This window comes from Halichoeres trimaculatus, unplaced genomic scaffold (assembly GCF_033239565.1).
Source record: "Halichoeres trimaculatus isolate MK-OKI-2021-1 unplaced genomic scaffold, fHalTri1.1 fHalTri1_scaffold_7, whole genome shotgun sequence".
Classification (NCBI taxonomy): domain Eukaryota; kingdom Metazoa; phylum Chordata; class Actinopteri; order Labriformes; family Labridae; genus Halichoeres; species Halichoeres trimaculatus.
In genome coordinates, this window is record NW_027437185.1 from 23,232,263 (window position 1) to 23,244,607 (window position 12,345).

Sequence of the window (12,345 nt, forward strand, 5' to 3'; positions counted from 1 at the left end):
AACGCTATTGTGGGGAAATGAAGGAACTAAATGACTTGTACTGAGGGCAGAAATGCTTTATAGGCATCCTAGTCTGGCATAGTGAAAAGGAGAAACAAGCATGATATGTCACCTTAAAAGCCAGGGTTGGCAGTCCTGAAAAACTAGCATGAATTTGTATGTAGCATGTCGTCAGGACTCCACCTTGCCCCTCCTCCCCCTCCCCTTGGAGCTCCTCCAAAGCAACGCCCCCGCTCTCATGCATGAGCGCTGCTGATTCGTGGCTATGATTATGAATGACTGAAAGACGAAACCAGCACATCTTTTTGTTTTTCACTATGTAAAGTCATGTCTCATTTAGAGGTAAGGGCACACCAATACGTAAAGCTGAAAAAAAAAACAAATAAACAAACGTGACTTTTATTAGTACTCAAAACTGTCATGCTAGCATTATTCACTTTTACATGTGACACGGTATCAGGAGTAAAACTATAATACCAATAGTACATGTACATTTTCTCTAGGACTTACGAAGTATCATATTTTTTTTTGCTTGTCAGAGCCCCAGTGGTGAGAGTTTGTTAGACTCTGATCCAGACTACAGCCCAGAGCCAAGTACCTCATCGGGTCAGAGGAGACAGGTCCGAGGTCGAGCAAGAGGGGCAGTAGTTAGTGGCAAGGGAAAAGAAATAGAAAAGAAAGCCTCTGTCTTTCTTTTCTTGCTCTGTTAAGCTGTAGGAGAGGTTACCAGTAATCGAGTATGGGTAGTTTCTCTGCAATTCTTCGGGTGAGTGTGAACCTGTACACCGCTTAACTCATGAACATGTATTGAGTGCAGGCAGTGCTTGCCAGTGAAATGTACGCTCAGGAGGAGGGCAAAACTAGAGGACAGGATTTGATTGGTTTAACAGATTGGACCCTAATCGATGTGATTGGCTGATGTTTTCCTGGGTTTTCTCCTGCTGTGGATAGCGGATATTATTCGTTCTCATTTAAGAACATATCATGTATTGCTTGCCATCAGGACATGTTGATCATTTTAACCAGTATAACAAAAAGTGTATCTAAATCAAACTACCAATTATACCTTTAAGTATCATGGGTTGACCTTCACTCAGGGAAACAGTTCAAAATGTCATTCCTCTCTTGAACACTAAGCTGTTTTGACGTTGGGGCAAGAGTTTGCAGCTTCTTTACCATTTATTTATGGCTCTTTTATGAGTTCTGATCGTTTTCAAAGCAGTCTGACTCAAGTATTAATGATGTCAATTGAGCACTCGAACAAATTGAGACAGTCTAAATATCTCCGCTCAGATTTTTCTTCATTTTTGACGTTATTCATTCTTTGCTGTGCTAAGATAGCAGATGTGACCTCTTACCTACTGCAGTGGGAATGTGTTGGCTCACTCCTCTATCAGTGTCACACAGAGACCGGGCTGTCTGGCGGAGTCGGAAAAGGATAAACACAATTGTCTCTCATTCAGTGTCAGCTTCGCAGTAAACACACATAGCTGTCTTCCTCCTCTCAGGCTGCTTTTCTTCTTCTGCTGAAAATACTTCTTCTCACACTGACTGATGATTCCTTCGTTGCTGTGTACCTTTTCTGCTCAGGCATGATGTTGCACAATGATTTGTTTATACCCTTTGTCCTTAGAAAACCATTTGAATTGCTACTCTTTCTTCAAAGACATAAACTATACATGTTCCTCTGTGTGCAAAGTAAGTTTTATGCCTCTGGGCATTGAATAGATTAATTCATTCTGCTCTTTGGATGTCTGGCGCTTTAAGGTAACACTTTTATTCAAAACTCTCTAAAAAATAAACTTTCCCAGCATGTCTAATGTAAGTTTCGTTTAAAGGCCTTCATGTCCTGTTCTGCTGTAACAATTCAAAGAGAATCACCTTGGTTGTCTTTTGTGTTAGTGTTGATCAGGAACATAATTATTGATCCAAAGGGAAGTTTTAAGTGAAGAGCAGAAGTTGTGTCAGACAGTTCATGCAGACTGCAACTTTGTCTGCTCAAGGATTTTGTTTATGGCAATTAACTGTATGCAGGCAGCACTTGACAACAGACACAAAGCTGCAATAAGTGGACTTCATCATTCTCAGACTCAAAGGTTTGTCCTTCACAGTTGACTCGGAGAGAAAGTTTAAGAAAACAAAGTTAATACACTGAAAAATCAAGTAACAACCTGAGAGTTAAGCCTCTCTTGAAACAATTTGTAATTAGAACAGTTTACATGAAAAAAGAAATTTTTTTACTTACCAAAAGACCAACAGAAATGTTGGTGTCAGTTTTCATAGCTAGTATGTAATCTTGCCCCTTCAGTTTAGAAGTCTAGCTGTTTCTTTTTAGGTTTTATTTATTTATTTATTTATTTATTTATTTACTATAATAAGGTTGCCCAACTGACCAGTCCAAGATGTACCCCGCCTCTCACCTGACCACAGCTAGGATAGGCTCCAGCCACCTGCGACCCTGAACAGTATAAGCAGTTAGTAAATGAATGAATGAAGGTTGCCCTAAATTTGTGAAGCATATGTACAGTGGCACTATTCAGAGTAGGTCCTGTACTATTCCTAAAACATGTCTGTCAAGATCCAGCTTGCCTTGTTAACAGATATAGCCAGATCACAATAACTACTGAGCACAAGGTAGAAAACACATGCTTTTGTTAACTTTTTAAATGAGGAGCCACATAACTTAGATGCTCTGCTGATGTTAAAGTATTTCACCATTCAATTTAAGGCCATGTATGGGCAGCAGAGTGTTTGCAGGTTCATTTGGGATTTGAAATGTTTCCATCCATCTCTGTTTAATTGAACTTGGATGACCATCTCAGCTGTAGTAAGACTGACATGGTTGCATCAAAGCGAGGTCTGTTGAACTGATTACAATAACATACATAGACTAAAGATAATGACTTGGCATTAACCACTGTTGTGTGTAAAAGATTACTGGATATATAGTTACAGATGACTCATTAAAACTCAAGTGAGCAATATAAAGTCTATTTTAAGATATAAAAGTTTTTCTATAGAATAATTTCTATACAACACGAAACACACTGGTGCTAACTCTATTACGTATATACACACAGAGATACACAACTTCTTTTCATATCCTGCATAATAAAGGCTTTGCATTACTTAAGAGGTGTCAGGAGGTTGTGTATACTTTGATGATTCATTATGCCTCATACTCCCTGACAGGGTTTAATGATGAAAGCAACCAAGGTTAATAGCCCCTCTTGTAGAATAACATGAGAATGCAATTTGGAGCTAACATATTTTTCTCTTTTTTAAAAAAATGGGCAAAAGTAACAGAGTTGTGTTTCTGAAGAATATTCCCTATCCTCAACACAAGTGTTTAAAATGGACTAAATGGAATTATGACAAAAAACGAAAGCCTATGTGAGCTTACCACTGTTCAGTGCACACATTTTCAACAGCTTAAGCAATGTGCTTATCACAATTACAGCTTCCCTATCAGCTCAACACACTGCAGTAAGTATATATGTGTTACAATGTCACATTAAAGGAAGCAGCTTTTAATGATAATGTGCACCACAAAACACTAATAGCTCCCATCTGTGCTCTTAACAGGAAAAGAAGTGAGGTGTATAATGCTAGTTAATATGGGTTTAATGTGTCATCAGTGGATGGCCTTAAAATGGTAACATTCATCACATCCATTTCCTGCAGTCCTTGACCCTGACACTGTGTTTTGTGTCATCATAACCCAGAAGAATGCTTTTGATGTCCAGAGTGTCCACAGGGTTTCAGAAAAAAAAAAAAAAAAAAAAAAAACGAAAACAGACCAGAGATTAGAGAAATAAAAGGAAGCACTTGGGATGCAGTGAATGTTTGGACAGTATTTCTCTTTTTTTATCATCATGGAGACAGGTCATACTGACACTTTTAAAAAAGTACGGTACAGTGCATTTGCTAACACGTGCACAGGTTGCTTAAAAAGCTCTGAGGTGAATGACCAGATAAAAAGATCTTCCAATCCTAATTAAGGCCTGATTCTGTCAGCACTTAAGTTACTTTAGGATAAATTTCTCTTCACATATGTTCACATAAAGATATCATCCCCTGTAAACAGACAAATTTGAAAGGTATTCAGATTTTTCACACAACTTGAGTGCCCTCCAGTGGTAAAAATAAAGACAGCACCAACTCAATGGAGATTGAGAGATTTGGTGTCTGAGCATTTGGGACAGTGACAAATAAGGGTTGGTATCAAAAAATATGCTTTAAACTTTAAAAACATCATGTTTTACATGATTAAGGATGTTTGTTTAAAAAAAATGCGGAGTTTGCTTTTCTATTGGTGTCATAGTATTTTATGTTACACCTTTACTATGTTTAACTTTAATTGTCAAATGGTGGCAGCAAAATATAACACATATTGAATAATTCACCTTCCCAGAAGTTATGTAAGTGTACTGATGAAGTAAGTTGGGAGTTGAAATAAGTGGTCCAGTTGGTTTAAAATTCCTTAAAACTTTTTTTATATATATATATATATTTTTTTTTTTACAATGAAGTAACCTGCTAAAGTCATATCCATTTCACTCATTTATCCCTGCAGCTTATTTTACACTTGCTTTATTTATTTAGACCAGCCAGACCTAACAAGACTCTTCTCTTATCTAAAATGAATAATGTAAACCACAAAAATAACTGTCTTTTTTTACCATTTGCTTGAGCAATACATCATGGGTGCCATAGGTAACAAGTTTCGCCCTTCCTCCAGCTGGGTTTTATATTTCATATTTTCCAAATTTTTGATATTCATTGTCAAAAAATCAATAAATTTTTATGTGCCTAACTATTATACCACCAACTAGGGGGCCCTACAAGAACAACATATTACTAACGCCCCATACTCCCCACAATGACAAAAACTCTGTCCAGCACTTTTAATATGGCTCTTGCTGTACATTTAGCCCTACTTACCTCCACTCCAGTAGGTGGAGACATAAAGGGAAGCTGGTTGTGATCCTGACGTCAAAGAAGAGCAGCGACCAAAACAGGAAGTTAGATGCTGTTATTCAGATGTGCATGTTCAATTTTGGAAACCGATTGGACTTTGTCATCGGATTTTGTTTTTCGGATGAAGTCAGTGAAGTTTTTACCTGTATAGCCCCCCGGACAAAGCCCCGTTGATTATGACGATATTAAGTAATGTGGCTTGCTACCTTAACACCAGAATGTTAAGGTATTAAGATTGTACGCAGTTTGACGATAATCATGTGTTTTTCACTTAACATGAGTTGCACGTGACGTTATCTTTTATTTTCTAATCACTGGGACGAACATCGCGTTTCTGCACTTGAAAATGCCTAAGTGAATCAGCTGGTATGATCCATGTTTGTTTAATGCAAGAAGAAACATGGGTGATGTGATCGTGCTGAGCTCGGACAATGACGAAGAGGACTCTGACGTGGAGATAGTGGGCTCATACAGGGACTTCAGGACCAAAGCTGACCCACCGCCCCTGTCAGAGGTTCGAGTAGACGTTGATGCCCTGAACATCAACGTCCCAACTGTAAGTTCGCACTAACGGCAAGTGAGAAACATAAACAAAGATGACTTTTTAAAGTCACGATAACCTTCACCCTGGAGCCTTTTATTTTTCAAGAAATTACTCAGAAATTTTACTTTTTCTAATTGTTGCTGTTTAAAGTGTCAAGGTAACAGTTGGCCACACACGTTTTCTTCCGTTTTGCTGGTATAATCCCTAAGATGTGGACTACCTTTTTATGACATGAAGTAAGGAAGTCAGTTTGTAGCATTTTTTAATGATTCAGTGTATGTGTCTACAAACTTCTAGAGTTGAAGTATCACTATCTTAATATTATTATCTTTCAAACAATGTGTAATGTTGGGTTTTAAGCTAGTAAGGTTATCCACCCTATCGTTGCCTCAGCAAATTTGAGCGAACTTGTCATCAGGGGCGAAACATTAACCTTTTGACTGGGGTGGCTGACCTTTATGTAGTTTACATTATATTGTTAAAAAGAAAAACTACAGAGGGAAAAAATACATGTAATAATTTAATTCTGCCAAGATTAAAAGTTAACAGGTGATTAGACAAATACACAACTGAACCCAGCTTTACATATGAAGAGAAAGTCAATCCATATGAAATATGTGGCAGGATGCAATGGTTGGCAACTATACAGAGCCAACATTAATACATTACAGTTTCTCACCCTAAGTACAGGAATACATACCATTACAATGACATGTAATTATATTATAAAAAAACCTCTGTCTCTTTGTGAAATATAATCTAAGAAATTTTGCAATATGTTCTTTTCTCTTTTGCAGCAATACATTAACCTCACAGATCCAAAATGGACTCTTCCAGACCTGAAGCTGCGCAAAAGAAAAAAATCACCCCCAGTGACAGTGGTAGACTTGACTGAGAATGACACAGAAAATGTGGAAAAACAGGAGACACCCGACAACGGTGAAACGAAAAAAGAGAGCACAATAAACGATGGTTTAAAAGAACAAGGTTACAACTTGAAAGTGAGCTCATCGAGTGGCCAACTTACACCAGAGCAAGACAGGGGAAACCTCAGGGAGAAAGAGAGACATTTTCAGACTAATTGTGAAAATCTCAGAGAAACAACTGTAAAACTAAAGCGAATACAGCTTCTTGAAACACATGTCAATGAAATGAAACCGGCAAGCAGTTCTGACCTCTTAAAGACAAATTGCCTGAAAATGACACTGAACATGAAACAACTAGACGAAGAAACACAGTGCACTTGTGATAGAAGGAGAACTACCACTTCAAATGCTCTCCACGCAGAGACCAAAGAAGACAAGCCTCCTCTGAAGATGACAGAAACTCCTGTCAGGCAGGAGCAACAGGAGAACAGTATTAAGTTAACAAACAAACACTTAAATGTTGAAATATCTCAGTCTCTACAAAGTGTGACTAATTTTTCTGTCTCAGACAGAGAAGGTGCAGTTCGAGATTTTGGAGAGGACAGCACCTCTAAAGATGCGAACAAAGACTTTAGCTCAGAGGTGCATATCTCTACTTTATCATCACCATTTTTAACTAACGATAAATCACACAGTTCCTTTCAAAGAGAAGATTTTTACTCCAGCCTTGGACAACAGAAATCTAATGAAACAGAAAACACACAAAGCTTTCTCTCTGATCACTCATCCAACCACTTCCCAGCAAATGGACCAAATCCTTCTGAGCCTGCTGACGTCAACTCTCAGCTCCAATCGAGCCTCAAATCTCAAGGCCACACAAGCCCAGTTTACACTGCAGCCACCTCTGGACATAAACCAACTGTGGATCCCTCTGACTTGCAAACAGAGGAATTTAAAGCTGAAGGGGCATCAAACAGTTCTGACCTCTTGCACTGGGACACTTCTGGCAGACTTCCTTTGTCAGAGCCTGGAATAAAGGAAATAGATAGCAGATTTGAGAGTGGGCAATATATAGAAGATTTGGAAAGTGATAGTGCGCTGTCTTTTCTTTGGCAAGAGGGGATTGATGAAAGTCAGGAAGAGACTGAGAGCAGATTTGATCTGGACTTCAGGGCAGCCAGTCAAGAGGATAAGCATTTTGTTTGCCCGGTTGCACTCAGGAAAATAATGTCTGGACAAGCTCAATTCCTGGTGAGACACATTTCTTCATATTCACCATCTCCAAAATTGTATGTGTCAGCCCACTTTGAAATCCAAAGTTATTTGATGGTTAACCTGAACTTCAAAATATACAACTTTTATCATAACTTGAGACTGTCATTAAGTGCTTCTTAATATATTTTGTCATTAACTACAGACTTCTCAATAGGAGTGAGTCAGCAATGCATTGCAAATGAAAAAAATCCATTAGTATGCAAGAAATGATAACAAAACACTTGTTAATGTATCCTGACTCATGTTGTACCTTCACAGCCCACACTTTGAAACAATTGCCCTTCATGTTTGTATTTGCTTTTCTCTTCTGTCTCGCGTATTACCTTTAATTTTGACTGAATGGAAGGTTGGATGCTTGGTGTTTTTGCCTTTTCTTAGGTTGATGAACAAAAAGAAGGTTTTCGATCTCCAAAGATGCTGTGCCGTCAGAGCCTGAGCCTGGTGTACAGCACTATTGATGAGAACTACCCGGAGGGCACTTTACAGCTCCTGTCTGACCTGCTACAGCCTGGTTACTACCCCCCCAGGAATATCACTGTCCACCTGCTGCATGGCATTCTGCTGGACCCACAGTGTCCCTATCACCTATGTGTGCAGGCCTTTAAACTGTTGATGAGGACACAGAGGTGAGAGAATTACAGTAAGAGTTGATTGCAATGTACAATGTCTGACTTAAAAAACAACAACTTTGAATTAAAAAAAAAACTTTGTTCACTTAAAACTGTTCTTAATCTGTTTGCAGACACCACATGGCTGATAAAACCACAGTTCCATGGGACTGGGAGTCATTGACTACTGTCGTGACCAACCATGAACCACAAAATGTGTGAATACATAATAGAGCTGTGTGATCTGCTGACTAACACATAAATGCTTTATCTCCAGTCAATTTATTTTAAATATAAATATTTACAGTAATACTTTAGTAGTATCTTGCACTTGTCAATCAGCCCATCTCTGCCCCTTTAGCTTCTACAGGACCTTACAAAGAAACATCAGACCAAGGTTGTACGTATGCTCCTGGAGTATGTCGTGCAGACTTTGGAGGATGACTTCCAGGCAAAACGCTCTTCCTCCACCATCCACCACTCCATTGCAAGTGCAACACTATCATGTGACAAACAATTTCATCGTGTCAGGTGAGTTTGAGGTAAACTGACTGTCCAGACTTTTTGTTGGATTGGTGTTGCACATAATCACAATATAGTATGGAGAACAGTAAGTTTTCTGGTGTTAGGCTGTTTATATTGCAACATAGTAACAGGTGTTTATTTCCAAAAATGATTCGCAGCAATGAGATATTCATAAATACCGGATGAATTACCAGATTTGATGAACATTCAAATAGAAATACCAGTATAAGATGAATTATAAATCATCAATTTAACCCCTCTGCACCTTCACCTTTACCAACAGCACTTTTAAGTCTCTTAAATGTAACCATGTTTTCTATGAAACAATACAGCACTCTATGTCAGGTTGACCATAGTACACCAAATGAAAAGGAGCTAATCCTGAATTTTGTGTAAGTTTAAAACTTATTGTTGTTTTCCTAGAGATGTCATGCAGTGGCTCATCTCCGCAATTATGAAATCAACAGAACACGGAGAAAGGAAAGAACTTTCCAGGGAAAGAGACGAACAAATCAGGTGACTCTACAATAAAAAAAGAAATTCATCCACCATATATCCGTTGATATCAAGATTTTGTGTTTTTTTACATAAGCATAGGGGATGAAAGCAGTATTTGTTTAGAACAGGACATGTTTTTGTTATTTCGTTGGCTATTTCTCCTTGACTCCTCTGCAGAATGGTTTCCATCCTCCAGAGGATGCTGTCCTTGGCTGTTGAGGTTGACCGGACTCCAGCTCTCACCTCTGCCAAACTGTCCCAGGAGCTATTCCATATGCTCATCGGCAGCATGCCCCTACGAGCTCACAGGTGGGGAGGAGAGATAATGTCTGACTTTTGCCATTTAAGTCAATTTAAAAAAAAAAAAAATCATTGTTTTTCCTATGTATGTCCTTCATTTTTCATAACTTATTTGTGAGTATATGTCACAAAAATAAACAACAACAACAAAGATTTAATAAATACATTCAGAAACAACTTGTTGCCTAGTAAATCTAATTTAAAAACTAAAGTATAAAACAAAATAATCTCAATTGCAAATTCTGCCTCTTTTCACCGATTTCCATTTTGCCATTGATCAATCTGTTTTTAACATCCAGGATGTTGTTGCTGGAAAGCCTGCAGAGTAAACTGCTGAGATCTAAGCTGTTGGAACATCTGTTGGACTATGCATGCCCACTGAAAATCCCTCTACCCATGTCACTCAGTCTTCTGTTGCATTTTCTAAGGCACTGCACTTTGGCACCTGACCCCACGGTGAATATCATACTTGTGTATTTGTCGTGTTTACCTGGTTGAACAGTATCACTGTTCAATTAGAAATAAGATTTACAAGATTATTTTACTGTTTATACTTTTTTAAAACCATGTGACTATTCAGGGAATTTGATCCATATTTGCACTCTTTAGGATGGTAATGAGAAGTGGAAAAAGTGGGAAGAGCTGATCCATCTTCTCTGGATGATGATTCTCAGCTATAACAAAGCAATGAAAGGTGAGATGTTAGTAAATATCAGTTCACTGCTCAACATTTTTTCATCTGTAATCATAAAATACTTTTAGAGCTGGTTACCATGAATATTTTTAGAAATTTGGAATTGTCATGCTTGTTGCTGCCCATACTGGAACTGGAACCTTGAAAAACATGATGCAAAGCAGCTACACTCAGGTCTTCCGGCTGCTGCTTAACTTCTTGATCCAGCACTGAGTGTCTGTGAAGTCAGCTAAATCAGACACTGAATCAGATGCAGGACACACTTTACTTTTTCTGATAGTGTGCAAATCAAATATTTTCATGCCAAAGATTAGAAAGCAGCTATATACTCTGTGCATCCTAAAGCTAAAACAAGGCTTAAGACTTCTTCAAGAGTTTAATGTGGCAACAAGAGGAAAAATTGGAGACATCAAGTTTGTATTTGCTCAAGCTGCCAAAGCCACATCACACTGCTTAAGATTTACAGTGTCTTGTTTTATGAGGTTTTGGGGTTTTACCCTTAACTCCTATCGCCCTTGCATATACCAAATGTAGCTCTCAACTACATTGTTTAAATGACAGTAAAAGAACCAACATTTTAGGTACGTCGGTCATAAAGGCTAGCATTTACACATCACACAAATTCATCCATATGAATTTTGTAAAATCGGGTGTTTGTTTCAGGGTGTTACAATAAATGTTCATTACATAAACTTCTTGGCTCCATTGTTACACTCAAAACGTGACTGTAAAAATCAGAGCCAGAGTCTGTATTGACAAGGTCAGATTTCCATCATCAGGTTGCCAGGAAGCGGGGAGTGCTTGGAGCCTGTGGCAAGAACCCAAGACTCTAGTGACTGTACAATATGTGGTGCGACAGCGTAAAGGATCACACTGAGCTGTTAAATTTGAACTCTTTTGACACAGAAGTTGGAAAGAGAGAAAAGCTCAAGATCTTTGGTTAAAATGATCAAACAAAAACTAGACTGTCTTGAAAATCAGTTTACTTTTCCTTGCCACCTAGAATTACTCTTTGACCTACATTACTAATTTTCCCACTTGTGCATTGTAGTCACGGCTTCACCTCTGGTGGCCAATAATGTTTAGTGTAATGTGTGTGGGTGCGTGTGTATACATACATACATACATACATACATACATACATACATACATACATACTTTATATATATATATATATATATATATATGTATATATATATATATATATATATATATATATATATATGTATATATATATATATATATATATGTATATATATATGTGTTTTTAAATGTTTTTAAATGTTTTGGATTTATATTTTCTCTTTTTTGACTGAAAGCCTCCTGCATAAGCATTTTTGTTGTGTCATTATATATTAAAGCATGTTTATATAATTATTTGTCATTTAAAAACAGAGCTCAATATATATTTATTTGGCTTTGTTGTCACAAACACTGAACACAATAACTTTTTTATATCTGAGATGCCTCACCCATTAAATTTTAAAAAAGATTTTTCAACTATCTCAAACCTAGTTTGATTCACTTTGACCCCTTTCATTTTGTACATGTAGGTTATCTTTGCAGCACAGGTGGGGAGCAAGGAGGCAAAGTTGGAACCCTGGTTTACAAGCAGGATGATAAGATATCTAAAGCTGCTGTTCGTGAAGCTGCAGAGGCTTTTCTGTCCAGATCCAAGGCTGACCTCAACCAGGATCTACCTCTACATGTGGAGGAGTCCCTTAGTTATCTACAGGATTACCTGCTAGATGCCTGTCAGTGTTAAATAAAAGATTACATCTGTTGTCATGTTCTTAAAAATCTGTATATGGAGTTAGTATTTATATTTTTATATGAATTGATTTGTTCAAGTGTTAATTTTTTGTGAAATAAAAACAGAGCATTGATGCACTGTTATGAAATCAGAATGCATTAAAATATGAGTCCTTTTTAGTGCATGACATTCTCTTTTCCTTTAATAAACATAAACCATCTTTAGTCATTTGAGTTTCATACAAATGCAATCACAAGATCATTATTTCGTTTAAAAAAACAGCGATTGATGAACTAGTAGTT

At 37.6% G+C, this 12,345-nt stretch overlaps 1 protein-coding gene across 1 annotated transcript; it reads left to right on the forward strand.

The window, feature by feature from the left end:
- Positions 1-5,009: 5,009 nt before the first annotated feature.
- Positions 5,010-12,186, forward strand: simc1 (SUMO interacting motifs containing 1). Its single transcript, XM_074674900.1, has 10 exons — positions 5,010-5,536; positions 6,322-7,641; positions 8,044-8,291; positions 8,408-8,489; positions 8,635-8,804; positions 9,222-9,314; positions 9,474-9,605; positions 9,896-10,052; positions 10,206-10,290; positions 11,844-12,186. Exons 1-10 carry the CDS (start codon positions 5,381-5,383, stop codon positions 12,053-12,055), a joined length of 2,655 nt encoding a protein of 884 aa, XP_074531001.1. The 5' UTR covers positions 5,010-5,380; the 3' UTR covers positions 12,056-12,186.
- Positions 12,187-12,345: the final 159 nt, after the last annotated feature.

Excerpts from the sequence above, each read along its gene's own strand:
- simc1 (XM_074674900.1), top strand. The coding sequence starts at position 5,381 with ATGGGTGATGTGATCGTGCTGAGCTCGGACAATGACGAAGAGGACTCT. Across the intron at positions 7,642-8,043 it reads CTGGACAAGCTCAATTCCTG|GTTGATGAACAAAAAGAAGG; the intron begins GTGAGACACATT and ends GCCTTTTCTTAG. Across the intron at positions 9,315-9,473 it reads GAAAGAGACGAACAAATCAG|AATGGTTTCCATCCTCCAGA; the intron begins GTGACTCTACAA and ends ACTCCTCTGCAG.